The sequence below is a fragment of the Tachyglossus aculeatus genome, chromosome 4 (assembly GCF_015852505.1).
Source record: "Tachyglossus aculeatus isolate mTacAcu1 chromosome 4, mTacAcu1.pri, whole genome shotgun sequence".
Lineage (NCBI taxonomy): Eukaryota > Metazoa > Chordata > Mammalia > Monotremata > Tachyglossidae > Tachyglossus > Tachyglossus aculeatus.
In genome coordinates this window covers 18,348,770-18,367,838 of record NC_052069.1, presented here as the reverse complement: position 1 = coordinate 18,367,838, position 19,069 = coordinate 18,348,770, and the positions used below count along the sequence as shown (strand labels likewise).

General features: G+C 42.4%; 1 protein-coding gene across 2 annotated transcripts in view; it reads right to left on the bottom strand.

Moving 5' to 3' along the window:
• The window catches only part of CC2D2A (coiled-coil and C2 domain containing 2A), a 185,507-nt gene that overhangs the window by 87,572 nt on the left and 78,866 nt on the right, over positions 1-19,069 (bottom strand). For both annotated transcript variants that reach the window (XM_038745219.1, XM_038745218.1), the window contains 3 exons: positions 12,470-12,626; positions 8,479-8,626; positions 3,938-4,076 (listed from right to left, as the gene is read on the bottom strand). In XM_038745219.1, the coding sequence (XP_038601147.1) occupies positions 3,938-4,076; positions 8,479-8,626; positions 12,470-12,626 (444 nt within the window). The remainder of the gene's footprint in view (positions 1-3,937; positions 4,077-8,478; positions 8,627-12,469; positions 12,627-19,069) is intronic.

Here is a 19,069-nt window from a genome sequence, read left to right as displayed (position 1 = left end):
CCTGGGAAGTACAAGTCGGCAACATATAGAGACGGTCCCTACCCAACACCGGGCTCACAGTCTAAAAGAAGACAATAATAATAATGATGGCATTTATTAAGTGCTTACTACGTGCAAAGCACTGTTCTAAGCACTGGGGAGGTTACAAGGAGATCAGGTTGTCCCACGGGGGGCTCACAGTCTTCATCCCCATTTTACAGATGAGGGAACTGAGGCCCAGAGAAGTGAAGTGACTTGCCCGAAGTCACACAGCTGGCAATTAAGCGCTTAGTACAGTGCTCTGCACACAGTAAGCGCTCAATAAATACGACTGATTGATTGATTGATTGGCAGGGCCGGGATTTGAACCTATGACCCCTGCCTCATAAGCCAGTCTTCTTTCCACGGAGCCAGTGGTGTCTAAAGCAGGCCCGATTCATTTCCTGAAAAAACGGTAGAAGGAATGCTCTCTGTTCTGCAGCCACGTGGTCCTACCAGTCGTGCCGGTTTGGAGCTAAGAACACTCCCTGGATGATGATGATGATGGCATTTATTAAGCGCTTACTATGTGCAAAGCACTGTTCTAAGCGCTGGGGTAGATACAAGGTAATCAAGTTGTCCCACGTGGGGCTCACAGACTTAGTCCCCATTTTCCAGCTGAGGAAACTGAGGCCCAGAGAAGTGAAGTGACTTGCCCAAAGTCACACAGCTGACAAGTGGTGGAGCCGGGATTGGAACCCATGACCTCTGACTCCAAAGCCCGAGCTCTTTTCACTGAGCCACGCTGCTTCTCCCTGTGACCTGTGTCAGTAATGGGATTCTCTCCAGTCATCATCATCATCATCAATCGTATTTATTGAGCGCTTACTGTGTGCAGAGCACTGTACTAAGCGCTTGGGAAGTACAAATTGTCCTGCCCTTGGGTCTGGGATGGCTCTGAAGGGCACACTTGGAGCTGCAGAGGCCATTGAGAGAGTTAATCCAAACTGTTTAGGGTTCATTCAGTCATATTTATTGAGCACTTGCTGTGTGCAGAGCACTGTACTAAGCGCTTGGGAAGTACAAGTCGGCAACATAGAGAGACGGTCCCTACCCAACAATGGGCTCACGGTCTAGAAAGGGGAGACAGACAACAATGTGAGCCCTCTCTTTTAGACTGTGAGCCCACTGTTGGGTAGGGACTGTCTCTATATGTTGCCAACTTGTACTTCCCAAGCGCTTAGTACAGTGCTCTGCACACAGTAAGCGCTCAATAAATACGAATGATCGAAAACATGTAGACAGGTGTCAAAATCGTCAGAACAACTCCCACCCACCTTCCTACTGAGAGCTCACCTCCTCCAGGAGGCCATCCCAGACTGAGCCCCGTCCTTCCTCTCCCCCTCGTACCCCTCTCCATCCCCCCCACCTTACCTCCTTCCCTTCCCCACAGCCCTGTATATATGTATATATGTCTGTACGTATTTATTATTCTATTTTACTTGTACCTATCTATTCTATTTATTTTATTTTGTTAATATGTTTGGTTTTGTTCTCTGTCTCCCCCTTCTAGACTGTGAGCCCACTGTTGGGTAGGGACTGTCTCTATATGTTGCCAACTTGTACTTAAGCGCTTAGTACAGTGCTCTGCACACAGTAAGCGCTCACTAAATACGATTGATTGATTGCTTGACTGATTACCCCGGCGATTGATTAAGTTCCCCCCGGCTCCCCGTGACTACGATTAAGCCGCGCCGCCTTCCTTCCGGCTATTAAGCCCCCACTACCCCCGTCCACCCCCGGATGGACCGACAATTAAGCCTCCATCATCATCATCATCAATCGTCCAATCATCCAGCAACTGATGAAGCTTAAGCAGGCCCGCGGCCCATCGGGCCGCCAGGTCAACTTCGACCCCCATTGGGCCACCATTCATTCATTCATCATCAATTGTATTTCATCAATCGTATTTATTGAGCGCTTACTGTGTGCAGAGCACTGTACTAAGCGCTTGGGAAGTACAAGCTGGCAACATATAGAGACATTCAATCGTATTTATTGAGCGCTTACTGTGTGCAGAGCACTGTACTAAGCGCTTGGGAAGTACAAGTTGACTGGCACCGGGGGGGGGGGCCGCCAGGTCGACCTTGGACCCCTCTCCCCCACGTTGGGCCACCAGGTCGACCTGGACTCCGTCGGCCAGCCACGTCAACTGGCACGGAGGTGGTTGACCTGGTGGCCGGCGCCCCTCCGTTGCTGGTCAACCTGGTGGCCCGATGGGCTTCGGGCTTAAATGTCGGTCCTGGGGGCCGCCTCGCCCCCGTGCAAAGCAGCGTGGCTCAGTGGAAAGAGCCCGGGCTTTGGAGTCAGAGGTCATGGGTTCAAATCCCGGCTCCGCCAAGTGTCAGCTGGGTGACTTTGGGCAAGTCACGTAACTTCTCTGGGCCTCAGTTCCCTCATCTGTAAAATGGGGATGAAGACTGTGAGCCCCCTGTGGGACAACCTGATCACCCTGTACCCTCCTCAGCGCTTAGGACACTGCTTTGCACATAGTAAGTGCTTAATAAATGTCATTAAAAAAAACAGAATTATAGCTATGGGGCTGAGAAGCAGCATGGCCCAGTGGATAGAGCACACGCATGGGAAGTCAGAAAGGCCTGGGTTCCAATCCCAGCTCTGCCATTTAATAATGATAATAATGATAACAATGATAATAATAATAATAATAATAATAATGTTGGTATTTGTTAAGTGCTTACTATGTGCCAAGCACTGTTTTAAGCCCTAGGGTAGATACAAGCTATTCAGGTTGTCCCGCATAGGGCACACAGTCTTCATCCCCACTTTACCGATGAGGTAACTGAGGCACAGAGAAGTGAAGTGACTCGCCCAAGGTCACAGAGCAGACAAGCGGCAGAGTCGGGATTAGAACTCCTGACCTCTGGCTCCCAAGCCCGGGCCCTTTCCACTAAGCCACGCTGCTTCTCTGGTACGTGACCCTGGGCAAGTCACTTCATTTCTCTGCATCTCAGTTGCCTTATCTGTAAAATGGGGATTAAGACCGTGAGCCCCATGTGGGACACGGAATGTGTCCAACCTGACTGCCTTGTGTATACCCCAATGCTTAGAACGGTATCTGGCACATAGCAAATGCTTAACAAATACCAGATTCAAAAACAAAAAAAAAAAACAAAAAACAAAACCAAAACAAAATTAAACAAAAATGAACAAACAACAAAAAGTCAACACAAGGAATTGGCATTGGGTCCTAGTGTGCATTCTCCTTCTTGATTTAGAGGATAATTTGGCTTATAATTGCATAAGGCTCTGCTATTCCAAACACATCATTCAAAATTGTACACTCAAAATACAATTACAATATCTTGTAGTTGGTTCACTCTAGCAGGAAGCAGTGACATCTTCTTGAGACTTCACAGTAAGAAAAATTAGACCGTGAATAATAAGACAATAAAGGGTAATAAAGCTATCTTTGATTAAATTTTTAAAAAGTTACTAAGGGATTGAAGCAAAAGGAAAGAACCACTTTATAATTTCTGAGGCTATTGGAAAAACAGACTAAAAGTGGGACAAACAACTCTGGAAAAACTGAAAAAAGAAAAAGGGAAAATTCACACTGGTTCCAATTATATTCTATGAAATCATACCAATAAACACAGTCAACAAGAGCATGTTACTATGGTAACTTCTGGAAGTCGACATAATTGTTTATCTATTTAGTTTTGATACTAAACAGCAGCAAAACAGACAGTAATTTTAACTGATGGCTAAGAATACCAATTATCGACTTTTTCAAAAAATGTTTAGATAAGTACTTCTAGTGTTAGGCGCATCCGAGCAATTTGCCTGTTAGAAATATACGCAAATATCCTCTAACATAAAGCATACGATTTAATCCGTGAAGTCCAAAAAAATTTGATAAATAGATTTCATCACAGTTGGAGTTTTAAAGCTACTTTACCATTATCAGCTGCATCAGCGATGCATTGTTTGGGTCGTTTGGATCAAGCTTTGATTCTGCAGCCCATTTGGCCAGTTTCTTCATGTCTGTTAAACCAGATGCGCCAATGGATGCGATCGCATCAACCTTCTTTAATGCACTGAAACAAGAAAAGTTGATTCCTGATGATTTGATTTAAATCCGGGTTTGTTTCTATGGAGCCATAGGGGTGGCTGCCTAGGGCGACTGCTTTTTGAAGAGAATATTTTCAGGATAAATCTCATTTAGGGGCCCCATCTGTAGCGGGCAAACGCTTTGCATGCAAGATGCAAGATGATGCACTGCCGCTGGTGCCTTGAGATTACAAAGGCTGTGTCGTGATGGCCTCAGGGAATCACTCTGTGTGATGGGCACTGTACTAAGGCCTTAGGAGAGCCCAGCTGAGCTGGAAGATTTGGGTCCCTGCCCTCCGGGATCTTACAATCTAGCACAGCACGGGCTCTGGAGTCAGAGGTCATGGGTTCAAATCCCGGCTTTGCCAATTGTCAGCTGTGTGACTTTGGGCAAATCACTTAACTTCTCTGGGCCTCAGTTACCTCATCTGTAAAATGGGGATTAAGATTGTGAGCCCCCCGTGGGGCAACCTGATCACGTTGTAACCTTCCCAGCGCTTAGAACAGTGCTCTGCACATAGTAAGTGCTTAATAAATGCCATTATTATTATTATTATTATTATAAAAGGACGTGAGTTCTTGTCCCGATTCTGCCACTTTCCTCCTGTGTGACCTTGGGAGAGTCTTTTCACTGTACCTTAGTTACCTCATCTGTCAAATGAAGATCAAAATTGAGTCCCATGTGGGACTTGGACTGTGTCTCACCTGATTATCTTGTATCTATCCTTCACTTAGTACAGTGTCTGGAACATAATAAGTGCTTAACAAATACCATACTAACAAACAAACCAAAAACCACAAAAAAACAAAAATCAACAACAACAAAAAAAGCAGAACCCCAGAATCCTACTGAACTGAGGCCAGGGTGACGAGAGTGGCCATCCATGCATGTGGTATGATGGGGTGCACCTAGTAGATGCTTAATCATAATATTTGGCAACCTTCTCCTAGGAACCAATGACCAATCACGAGGCAGGCCAAAAAGCACTATTTTCAGGGCAAAGAAACATTCCGCCTGCACCCGCTCAAATGAATGATTTGCCAGCTGAAGTCTGATAAGAAGTGATAGGATTTTCAGTACGGATGTGTCAGACTACTGACAGATTTAAACCTCATTCTTCCTTTCTCTTTCTCCTATTCCCTGCTCTCAGTGACTGAGCGAGAAGGGGAATCTCAATGAGCCGGTTTTCATCCAAAAAAATAATATGGTCTGTCTTTACACCACTGGCTGAAGTGAGAAACAAAGGTATCGTTTAGAGTCGGGTGGATCCACACGCTTTTTCCTGTTTGCCGTTAGATTTGCCTCTTACAACCACAGCCAACAGGAATCTGAGAAGTGTCATAACTCCACTAGAACTTAAAAGGTGAAAAATAAAAGAAAATATGCTGGAAGCTCACCTTTCGTGCTTTCCTTACTCTCCCTGGTCTTTATTGCTCATAAAAATGCACTGTCAGATCGATGAAAAGGATTACTACGGACATAAGTGGAAATTGCCCACTAAGACCAAGTAGTAACAGTAGGCATCGGAATGAAAATAGGCTTCTATTTCCCTCTGGGGATGAAGTGCGATCCAAACTATCTTTAGATTTCTTCGCTATGAAAACATCTCAGAGCTCCAGGTTCTACTAGCCAAATGGTGACTGGTTGCAACAAAATATCGAAGGGGGTACTAAATAAGAGCAAACATCCTCATCTGATTTTGCGAACAAAATCAATCAATCAATCAATCGTATTTATTGAGCGCTTACTGTGTGCAGAGCACTGTACTAAGCGCTTGGGAAGTACAAGTCGGCAACATATAGAGACGGTCCCTACCCAACAGCGGGCTCACAGTCTAGAAGGGGGAGACAGACAACAAAACAAAACATATTAACAAAATAAAATAAATAGAATAATACATATGTACAACTAAGAGTAATAAATATGTATTCAAAGCAAAGCACTGTACTAAGCACTTGGGAGAGTGCAGCACAATAGAGTTGGTAGCCACTTTCCCTATCTAGCGAGGGAAGACAGACATTAATATAAATAAATAATCAATCAATCAATCGTATTTATTGAGCACTTACTGTGTGCAGAGCACTGTACTAAGTGCTTGGGAAGTACAAGTCAGCAACATATACAGACAGTCCCTACCCAACAGCGGGCTCAAACTGCATCTGTGTGGCCAAGGAAATTGTACTCTTTTGTTATGTTTATTCTTCTGTCTGTTAGATTATAACCATGATCAATCAATCAATGAATCGTATTTATTGAACATTTACTATGCTCAGAGCACTGTATTAAGGGCTTGAAAGTATAATACAACAGAATTAGCAGATACATTCCCTGCTCACAACGAGTTTACAGTCTAGAGGGGAAGACAGGCATTAATATAAATAAGTAATTTATAATACACAATTTAAAGATATGTACATAAGTGCTGTTGGGTGGACGGTGGGGCAGATATCAAACGTCAAACTACTGTACTCTTCCAAGCGCTCAAAAAATGCTATTAGTTAACTAAGTGGTCAAAATCTTCAACATTTAGGAGCTTTCAAATTCTCTAATTTTATTTCAAATTAATGACAAAATACTGTGGTTGGAAAGAATACTTTATTACAGCAAAGATAGCAATCCTTAAATCCCTGAATGAAGGCTACAGAGAGAGGAGAGTTCTAATAATGGTAATAATAATAATAATAATGATGGCATTTATTAAGCACTTACTATGTGCAAAGCACTGTGCTAAGCGCTGGGGAGGTTGCAAGGTGATCAGATTGTCCCACGGGGGGCTCACAGTCTTAATCCCCATTTTACAGATGAGGTAACTGAGGCCCAGAGAAGTGAAGTGACTTGCCCAAAGTCACACAGCTGACAATTGGTGGAACCGGGATTTGAACCCATGACCTCTGACTCCAAAGCCCAGGCTCTTCCCACTGAGCCACGCTGCTTCTCTGGTAGTGACAGTGGCTCAAGTTCTTCATAATTGTAAGCTCATTGAAGGCAGTCAAGTCTACCAACGGCAATGTACCCTTCAAGCATTTAGTACAGTGCTCTGTGCTCAATAAATACCACTGACTGAATTGTTACATTTATTAATAATAATAATGATAATAATGGCATTTGTTAAGCGCTTACTATGTGCAAAGCACTGTTCTAAGCGCTGGGAGGGGATACAAAATGATCAGGTTGTCCCACGTGGGGCTCACAATCTTAATCCCCATTTTACAGATGAGGTAACTGAGGCTCAGAGCAGCATGGCCTAGTGGAAAGAGCACAGGCCCTGAAATCAGAGGACTATTTTTATGGTATTTGCCAAGTGCTTACTATGTGTCAAATACTGTACAAGTTAACTAGGTTGGACAACAGTTCCTGTCCTGCAAGGGGCTCACAGTCTAAGTAGGAGAGAGAACGAGGAGTTGGGTTCTAATTCTTCATTCTCACCCGGGCTCTACCACTTGTCTGCAGCGTGACCTTGGGCAAGTCAGCTAACTTCTCTGTACCTCAGTTTCCTCGTCTATAAAATGGGATTCAACACCTGTTCTCCCCACTGCTTACACTGTGAGCTCCCTGTGGGACAGGGACTGGGTCAGATGCTGTACCATGCATCTAACCCAGTGCCTTTTTTTTGTGTTTTTTAATGGTATTTGTTAGGCGCTATGTGTCTAAGCGCTGGGGCAGATTAAAAGCTAATCAGGTTGGACACAGTCCAGGTCCCACATGGGGCTCCCCGTCTTAATCCCCACTGAATGGAAGCGCTCAATAAGCATGATCGAATGAATGAATGAGGCAACCGAGGCACAGAAAAGCAAAGCAACTTGCCCAAAGTCACACAGCAGACAAGAGGAGGAGTCAGAATGAGAACCTAGGTCCGCCTGACTCCCAAGCCCACTAGTCAAGCTGCTTCTCAAAGTGTTTAACACCATTATCTTTATTATTATTGCTAATAATAAGTCAAAGCTCAGTCTCTTACACATCTCTATTGGCTTCTCTCTAAATGTATTGCAGGAATGAAACTAACATATGCCCCAGAACTTTTCCTCCTCTCACCTCCTCCTGGAAGAGAAGATCATAAGCTCATTGTGGGCAGGGAATGTGTCTGTTTATTGCTGTATTCTTCCAAGGGCTTAGTACAATGCTCTGCACACGGTAAGCGCTCAATAAATGTCTGAATGAATGAATGAATGAATGTCCAGGAACGCGCAGCAGGAGAAAGCAGGGTGAGAATTTAAGAAACCTGAAAAAAGAGAATGTGGATAGTTCTAGAATTGGTCGTGGATAAACACAGTACTCTGGATACCAAGCTTATATTAGGAATAAAAAGCCTGGAAACCTGAATATTAGAAGGAAAAAAAGATTAAGACACGTGGTTAATATAAATTCTTCTAAAACTTAGTGACCATTACCTGCCAATTCCAGTGTTCAGCTGGGATGCTGGGGGGACTAAAGGAATTCCATTTTTTCCAACTGCCCAGGCAACGCTATGGGACACTTTTCCAGATGTCATGAAGGTCATTTTATTACTGCCGTCAGCTTCAAATGAAAACGGTACACCTATTAGAGAGATAAAAAAAGCCATGCAAAAGAGAATAAGATGACAGGATGAAAAATTAGGCAGAGGGTACGTGAAAGTTTGAAAGTGGAAAAAATCACCCACAGCACTGCAACTGAATTTCTACAGGCTAATAATGAAACGTCCTCAGATGCATGATTTTTCTGACAGTTTGAGATAGGTTTTGGAAAATTTTATGGGCTAGAAAGCGCTTTAGTGGGCTGCTATAAATTATGTGAAAGGACACACCTGTTTGTAAATATGGAATGCAAGAATTTATAATTAGGATTTCTCTAAGACAAGAATGTCTACATTCACGCGGATCGATACCATTCTTTCAAAGATTCTTCGTAACTGTAGATTGGATCAATCTAATCATTCGTATTTCTTTATAAGCGACAGGTATCAAATTAGAACCTGAAACGTTAAAGGATTAGTGAGGGATGAAAATCCCATGGATTGGTTTTCTTTTTGTAAAGATACCAAATACCCTTCCATCTCGATTCATTTTGAATTATAGAAAGGGAAGGGGAGGCTTCCAACAATGTAGGTTGAATCCCTGCTGCATGTTTTGCTATACAGTTACAATGTGAGGCTCACAAGGGTCAGGCTGACTTGAATATCCTGTATCTACCACAGGGCTTAGTTCAGTGCTTAATACCACAATCATTATTGTTCAATCAGTGGAATTTATTAAGTGGTTACTATGCGCAGAGCACTGTACTAAGTGCTTGGGAGAGTTCAGTACAACGGAATTAGCAGAAACGTTCCCTGTCCATAACGAGCTTGCAGTCTAGAGGCAATAATAATAATGGTAATTATTATTATTATTACCTCAGATTACAAGCACTCCATGACACAAACGGCCCAAGGAGATGAATTGAAATGTTGATGATATCTGGCACATATGTACATCTGGTCCAGCTTCAGTTGACTTCTACAGGAAAACAAATCCTTTCCCACCCGTTCCCAACTGGATTGAGATAAGAAAAGGCAGGGAATGTGTCTGTTTATTGTTATGTGATACTCTCCCAAGTGTTTAAGTATGGTGCTGTGTCTGTTTATTGTTATACTATATTCTCCCAAGCGTTTAAGTACGGTGCTTTGCACACAGTAAGTGCTCAATAAATTCAACTGAATGAATGAATACATCGACAACGGATGTGAGCCCTAGCTCTAGACTGTGAGCCCACTGTTGGGTAGGGACTGTCTCTATATGTTGCCAACTTGTACTTCCCAAGCGCTTAGTACAGTGCTCTGCACACAGTAAGCGCTCAATAAATACGATTGATTGATTGATTTCCAAATCTACACCTCCAGCCCTGATCTCTCCCCTTTTCCACAGTCCTGTGGTAGATACAGGATATTCAAGTCAGCCTGACCCTTGTGAGCCTCACATTGTAACTGTATAGCAATTTAGAAATGGATGATGTAGAAGTCGAAAAGTTAACCAATGAATTAGTGAAAGACAATTAATTAACCAATGAAGCCAATGTATTAAAAGCACATCTCCTCCAAGAGGCCTTCCCTAATTAAGCCCTCATTTCCTCTTCTCTCATTCCCTTCTGCATCGCTCTTGCACTTGGATTTGCTCCCTTCATTCACCTCTCTCCCAGTCCCACGACACTTATGTACACATCTGTAATGTACTTATTTATTTATAGTCATCTCTGTCTCCCCCTCTAGACTGTAAGCTCGTTGTGGGCAGGGAATGTGTCTACTAACTCTGTTATACTGGGCTCCCCCAAGCACTTAGTACAGTGAGATCACTTAGTATAGTGAAATCACTTAGTACAGTGAGTAATCACTCAATAAATAAGACTGATTAACAAAATTTCATTTAGAGGAATCACTGTTCAATGGATGACCACATTGAACTATAACAGTTCAATGCAAGATGGTGAAACACATGAAGAAATTATGGTTTCTCCACTACCAGCTAGAATTGGGGATTAAAATGTCTTGTGTCCATTTTCAGGAAAGGGGATATTCTTATAATAATAATAATAGTAATAATAATAATAATAATAATAATAATAATATTAGTACTTGTTAAGCGCTTACTACGTGCCAAGCAGTGTTCTAAGCACTGGGGTAGATACAAATTAATCAGGTTGGACATAGTCCCTGCCCAACATGGGGCTCACACATTTAATCCCCTTTTTACAGATGAGGTAACTGAGGCCCAAGGTGACTTGCCCAAGGTCACACAGCAGATACGTAGCGGAGCAGGGATTAGAACCCAGGTCCTTCCCGTGCCCTAGCCAATAAGCCACGCTACTTCTCATATTGTAATTATAATTATGATTGAAGAAGATGACCCCAGTGGAGAAGAGTTCAAAGATACAAGGGTGTTCAGGAGTTTGTCTGCTAAAAGTTGCTTTATGCGGAAAAGAAGGGGGCTGTTTTTCAACCTAAACTAGACAAAATCCTCACTAATGCTGAAAATACGCTACCACAATTAGTCGAACAAGCTTATATTTCTACTTTCTCTTGCAAAGAAGCCTCACAGAGTCTCTTGCTTAGAACCCAGGCCTGAGAGTCAGCAGGTCATGGGTTCTAATCCCAGCTCTGCCACTTGTCTGCTGTGCGACCTTGGGCAAGCCACTTCACGTCTCTGGGCCTCAGTGACCTCATCCGCAAAGTTGGGATTGAGACTGTGAGCCCCATGGGGAGCAGGGACTGTGGCCAACCTGATTTGCTTGTATCCACCCCAGCGCTTAGTACAGTGCCTGGCACATAGAAATGCTTAACCAATATCATAATAATATTACTATTAAGCTATTAATTATTATTAACTATTATTATTATGGTAGCATGGCCTAGTGGAAAGGGCACAGACCTGGAAATAAGAGGACTTGGGGTCTAATATAGCCTCTGCCTCTTTCCTGCTGTTAGACCTTGGGCAAATCACTTAATTTCTCTGTACCTCAGTTTCCTGTTCTCCCTGCTATTTAGACTGCGAGCCCCATGTGAGAGAGAGACTGTGTCAGATCTGATTATATTGTATCTAACCAGTGCTTAATACAGTGCTTGACACATAGTAAATGCTTCATCATCATCACCAGCAATGGCATTTATTAAGTGCTTACTGTGTGCAGAGCACTGTAGTAAACGCTTGGGAAAGTACAATACAACAGACTGGGTAGACATGTTCCCTGCCCACAGTGAGATTACATGATATTTTAAATTGATTTACTAAAGAATAAAAATAATTTAGTGGAGTTTATTAGAGCATATGGCATGTACTGAAATTTCCTAAAACTTTTCCAGAGGTTATTGGATAAATCCTAATTTTTAATCTATAGCTTTATGGACAGTTATAGCCCAAAATGCAACCATTCCTGATGCAACCCTAATTTCAAGGATCATAACCCAGATAAATATTGAACTGCACCTGAGCTATGACATAAAGAAAGGTTTTTTTTAATATTTACTATATTTATTACTCTATTTATTTATTTTACTTGCACATATCTATTCTATTTATTGTATTCTGTTAATATGTTTGGTTTTGTTCTCTGTCTCCCCCTTCTAGACTGTGAGCCCACTGTTGGGTAGGGACCGTCTCTATATGTTGCCAACTTGTACTTCCCAAGCGCTTAGTACAGTGCTCTGCACACAGTAAGCGCTCAATAAATACGATTGACTGATTGATTACAACAAATTAATCTCAAATCAGAACCACTAGTTTGAGGGTCCAAGTACGAATTACTTTATACCGCAATGGAAAATCTCTAAAGATGATTTCAGTGAGACGAGCTGAATTCAAGTACAAAATGCCACGACATTTTCAAGTGAAATACTTGAAAGGAGCGATTTTTAGAACAGAAAACTCTCCATACCACTTCCAACCCCCTCGTGATCCAGTGTCACATGCTGGTTGCTGCTGAACTCGATTTCTTCGATAGAAGCTCTTTCAGTCAGTACCGTCGTCTCGGGAATAGGCAGAAACACTTCGGCCAGCAAGTTTGCACCACTGTGACCAGCTATTTCGTATACCTGAAACACAAAGGAAGGAAGGAAACCTATGAACAGAGAATATGGTAATCAATCAATCAATCGTATTTATTGAGCGCTTACTATGTGCAGAGCACTGTACTAAGCGCTTGGGAAGTACAAATTGGCAACACATAGAGACAGTCCCTACCCAACAGTGGGCTCACAGTCTAAAAGGGGGAGACGGAGAACCAAACCAAACATACCAACAAAATAAAATAAATAGGATAGAAATGTACAAGTAAAATAAATAAATAAATAGAGTAATAAATATGTACAACCATATATACATATATAGAGAGAGTATATAGTATATAGTATAGTATAGTATATAGTAATAGAGAATACTCCTAATCACTCGTACCTCTCCCGGGAGGTGAACGGGCAGGTAGCCACTTTCCTTCTTTACTGCTCTACCTGAACTCATGTCTCCGAGTCATTTTTCCTATCTGCATCACCACCCTGGGTTCAGGAACCCTGCGGCCGATTTACACTGATTAACCTATTTTGCACCCTACTTGTCGATAACAACGAATACCACAGTTATTATTCATTCACTCTTCATTCACTCACGCTTCACTCACTCACTCACTCACTCAACTCACAATAAATACGACTGAATGAATGAATGGATGAATGAATGGATGAATGAAAGAATGAAAGAAAGTGGCGGAGTGGAATTAGAACTCATGACCAGGCACCAAGGCGGGAAATATTGAAGTACAACCTCAGGTGGCGTGGGGGTGGGGGTGGGCGGGGAATCGGACCGTCTCTATATGTTGCCAACTTGTACTTCCCAAGCGCTTAGTACAGTGCTCTGCACACAAAAGCGCTCAATAAATACGATTGAATGAATGAATGAATAAACGGGGGGAGAGAGAGCGAGCGCCAACTTGTACTTCCCAAGCGCTTAGTACAATGCTCTGCACACAGTAAGCGCTCAATAAATACGATTGAATGAATGAATACCACAAATAGTCATCCTCCTCAACCTCTCAGCTGCCTTCAACACTGTGGATCACCCCCTTCTCCATTATGGGCAGGGAACGTGTCTGCTCTTTTTACTCTCCCAAGTGCTTAAAACAGTGCTCTGCACATAATAATAATATTTATGGCATTTGTTAAGCGCTTGCTACGTGCAAGGTGCTGAATAATTGGGGTATTTTTTGAGTGCTTTCTATACGCCAGGCACTGTACTAAGAGCTGGGTTGTATACCAGCAAACCGAGTCGGACACAGTCCCTGTCCCATGCGGAGCTCAAAGTCTCAATCCCCATTTTACAGATGAGGTAACTGAGTGCTCAATAAATACCACTGACTGACGGAGTCTCCTGGAAACATTATTTAACCGTGACTCCGTCCTCTCCTGCTTCTCCTCCTATCTCTCTGGATGCTCTTTTTTGGACTCCTCTTCTGCCTCCCAGCCCCAAACTGTGGGAGTCCCTCCAGGCTCAATTCTGGTCCTTCTTTTATTCTCTCTCTACACCCACTCCCTTGCAGAACTCATTCACTCCCATGACTTCAACTACCATCTCTATGCAGATAATTTCTGTGCAGATAATTTCTAGATAATCTCTATGCAGACTGAGCCCCTTCCTTCCTCTCCCCCTCGCCCCCCTCTCCATCCCCCCATCTTACCTCCTTCCCTTCCCCACAGCACCTGTATATATGTATATATGTTTGTACATATTTATTACTGTATTTATTTATTTATTTTACTTGTGCATATCTATTCTATTTATTTTATTTTGTTAGTATGTTTGGTTTTGTTCTCTGTCTCCCCGTTTTAGACTGTGAGCCCACTGTTGGGTAGGGACTGTCTCTATATGTTGCCAACTTGTACTTCCCAAGCACTTAGTACAGTGCTCTGCACACAGTAAGTGCTCAATAAATACGATTGATTTATTGATTGATTTCCAAATCTACACCTCCAGCCCTGATCTCTCCCCTATTCCACAGTCCTGCATTTCCTCCTGTCTTCAAGGCACCTCTACTTGGATGTTCCATTGCCTCAACTTAATATGTTCAAAACAGAACTCCTTATTATCCTTGAATCATCTCTCTAATGCAACACACATATTTCATGTGTCACCAAATGCCATCAGTTCAACCTTCACAACATCACTAAAATCCACCCTTTCCTCTCTATCCAATCCAATCCAAAATGCTACAACGCTAATCCAACCCAACCACTACAAGGTTAATCCAAGCGATTATCCTATTCTGCCTTGGTTACTGAATTAGCCTGTCTCCTTTCTCTCCCCACTCCAGCCTGGATCAGTTTTCTAAAAAAAAAAAAATACAGTCCACGTTCCCCCATTCCTCAAGAACCTCCAGTGGTTGCCCATCCACCTCCACATCAAACAGAAACTCCTTCCCATTGGCTTTATTATTAATAATAATAATAATAGTGGTATTTGTTAAGTGCTTACTATGTACCAGGGTTGGACACAGTCTCTGTCCCATGTGGGGCTCACAATCTCAATCCTCATTTTACAGATGAGGAAACTGAGGCACAGAGAAGGGAAGTGACTGCCCCAAGGTCACACAGCAGACAAGTGGCAGAGCCGGGATTATTAACATTTAGGAAAATACATTTTCAGAATCAAATGAAATGCCATATCAAATGTTCAGATTATCTATAAGGGCTGAACTGCTTTTCCCCTATATTTGGAACAGAATATGAGCTGTGATTTTTAATTCAGTAATTGAGTTCAAACTCTTGGCAAGACTGGCAGCAGATAAAATAAGGGGATCGCTACGGATTTGGGAATGTAGAGATAATGAGTATGGTATTACTATTCATATTTCATAATGCCTGTTTTCCAGAATAATCAGAAACCAGAGTGAATCATCTGAGTTAATGGTTTGATCTACATCATGATTTTGTTTGATAAGAAAGCCAATTAAAAAAGTGTGAAGAAGATTTGGAAGAGAAGCTTCTTATTCCTTTCAGAATGCTTCTGATTAACGATGCCCATTCTAAATAGACATTTTCTATTCACCAAGCTCTGGCTGAAATTGGGGAAATATTTCAAAAGGGATGTCAGTATACCGCAAGCAACTTTAAAAGTGTTATTTCAAAGATGGATTTTTCCCAGTGGGGGAAAGAAAAAAAGCAGCCAGGAAAGAGTGAATGGCACACAGCCCCGAATTACAATAGCTTTTCCCTGTTTGACAGTTCTGCTCCATCCGACTCCAACACAAAGCACGAGGCATCCAGGAAATGGAAATTAAAGTAATTGAAACGGGAAATTAGACTAATAGAAAGTCTCTCTTTTTTTCTTCTCCTGTCACGACTGACTCCCGGGTATGAAGTGCAACTACCGAAATAGAGAAGATGCACGTGCAATTAAATTCTAATTCATGGGAATGGTAGACACGAGCAAAGGATAAAGTCACAGACAGAGGTGTGGGGAAGCAGTGTGGCTCAGTGGAAAGAGCACGGGCTTGGGAGTCAGAGGTCATGGGTTCTAATCCCGACACTGCCACTTGTGAGCTGGGTGACTCTGGGCAAGTCACAACTTCTCTGTGCCTCAGTTCCCTCATCTGTAAAATGGGGATTAAGACTGTGAGCCCCACGTGGGACCACCTGATCATCTGGTATCCTCCCCAGCGCTTAGAACAGTGCCTTGCACATAGTAAGCACTTAACAAATGCCATCATTATTAGAGAGGGCTGTAATTTGAATTTTGGTTATAAATCAAATGGATTCTGAAATAAAGAAATTAAATGAACATCCACGAATAAAAACCTTCATTGCACCACATGGCTTTGTACCCTTAGTATAAATAGTCTGGTGCATGAATTCCTAAATTTTAAGTTTGGGAAGAAGTGTGGCCTAGTGGATAGAACATGGGCCTGGAGCCTGAAATATCTGGGCTCTAATCCCATTTGTCTACTGTGTGATCTTGGGCAAGTAACTCCACTTCTCTGTGCCTCAGTTACCTCATCTGTAACATGGGGATTAAGACTGGGAGCCCCATGTGGGAAATGGACTGTGTCCAACCTGATTAACGGTATCTACCCCAAAGCTTAGTACAGTGTCTGGCACCCAGTAAGTGCTTAACAAATATCACAAAAAAGTTTAATTATTTAGTTTCTACTTTATGTAAATATTGAGTTCTCATAACCCCATTCACTTACTTTAAAAAAATCGGTAGCTAGACTATGGAATTCTACAAATTTACTGCTGCTTAAAAAAAAAGGTTTTCCTTAAATTGCTATTCCCAGCTAATAGTGGAAAAGAGTTAGGATTGTGAATTATGTAGAAGTATTGAGAAACTCACTGAAGTGAACCAAAAGGAGAAGCACTCTCAACCATTCTGTGAGCACCTTGCAGATTAAATTCACATATTTTCAAACTCATTGGCAATAGTATTTACGTAGAACATACTGAGTGTCATTCAGGGGTACAACAAAAGCACACACCATAGATCCTCCCCACAAGCAGCTTACACTCCAACCAGAAAAAGCAACAGGCAAGGGCTTAGTACAGTGCTCTGCACACAGTACGCGCTCAATAAATACGATTGAATGAATGAATGAATCTTGAAGTGAGAGGGAAGATCACCTCATCATCACCTCGCCCCCTCGTACCTCACCTCCCTTCTGTCCTTCTCCAGCCCAGCCCGCACCCTCCGCTCCTCCGCCGCTCATCTCCTCCCCGTGCCTCGTTCTCGCCTGTCCCACCGTCGACCCCCGGCCCACGTCCTTCCCCTACCCTGGAATGCCCTCCCTCCTCACATCCACCAAACTAGCTCTCTTCCTCCCTTCAAAGCCCTACTGAGAGCACACCTCCTCCAGGAGGCCTTCCCAGACTAAGCCCCCCTTTTCCTCTGCTCCTCCTCCCCTCCCCATCACCCCTACTCCCTCCCTCTTCTCTACCCCCTCCCCCTCCGCACAGCATTTGTGCATATTTGTACATATTCATGTGTATATATCTATAATTCTATTTATTTTGATGCTATTGATGCCTGTCTACTCATTTTGTTGTCTGTCTCCCACTTCTAGACTGCGAGCCCATAGTTGGGTAGGGATTGTCTCTACCTGTTGCCGAATTGTACTTTCCAAGCGCTCAGTACAGTGCTCTGCACACAGTAAGCCCTTGATAAATACGATTGAATGAATGAATGAACACCACAGTGAGCTACAATTTGTGCCTTTCTCATTTTGTCTCTTGAGAACCAATAGTTAAGATACTGAGTAAGGACTGGTCATGCTCCCACTCTTTCCAAAATTACACACTATGGAATGGCCAGGTGGAATCCTCCCTAAGTTCATAATCATTTCATCTGTGTGTACAAGGAAAAGAGGTAGGAATTCCATAGGATGATATTTACATCGACCTTCTCAACGGTGGCACTAACAGGTAGTCTGCAGAAGCTAACTTGGTCTAGGGGTACGCAAATTTAAAAAGCAGCAAATTCTTCCAGGATGGAATCTGGGGCTCCTACCGGCCCCCAAACTCGGCTGCAATGGTAGGCTCAGTTGTGAACTTTGACAAATAAAACTCCCAGAACCCTGTGTCAACAGCAATCCCAACATCTTCCACTCTTTCAAACATTTCCCTACCCACCACTGTTTCTAGAGCTGGTTACTGTCCCAGTGGGCAACGGCACAACTAATGATTTATAATTGAAACTCTGGAAACATCTCCTACTTATAGCCCTTCCTTATTCGTGGGGAGAAGGTGAATGAAATCAGAGAAAATTTGGGTTTTTCTTCAAATCTCAAAAAACCATATCCCTTCACAAAGCTTAAATTTATGTTCTCATAATCACCTCCCTTTTTCTTAACCATGCTACTGTTTCTTCTGTTCAAGTTGAAGACAACTGTTCTGTGAAAAAACTGCATTTTGTAACATTTTTAGGGTGCTTTCCTTGTTCATAATTTTGGTTAAGTTTTGAAAATCATCGCAGATGTCCGCAACAATTCAAAGTAAATACGGTTGATACTCTTAGAAAACAAGATGCAAACATGACTTTGCAATGGAACTTAGTATTTTAATGAAGTAAAGACCTATAAACTATTTCACAACTTACTTCAAATCATCTAAATCCAATGAGTGATGTTTCAAAAGTTTCCAGTCTGCACCTGAGAAATTTACTTTAAATTTTAAATGTTAAGAAAATGGTATAGGATCTACATGGGACTATGATCAATTTCATTTTAATTTTAATTCACGCTTCCCTAGGTAGTAGGGTTTGAAGGGATTGATTGATTGATTGACTGATTTGAAGGACATGCACTAAAATGAGTCATACAAGTGTCAACAAAAAATAATTACAAAAACAGGAAATGGAATGAAGTGTCAAGCTACTGAAAAAAATTATGGGTTAATAGAAACAAAGGTAACTATGTTTTAACGGTATTTGTTAAGCGATTACTAAGTGCCAGGCACTGTACTAAGCGCTGGGGTAGATACGAGATAATCAGGTTAGACAC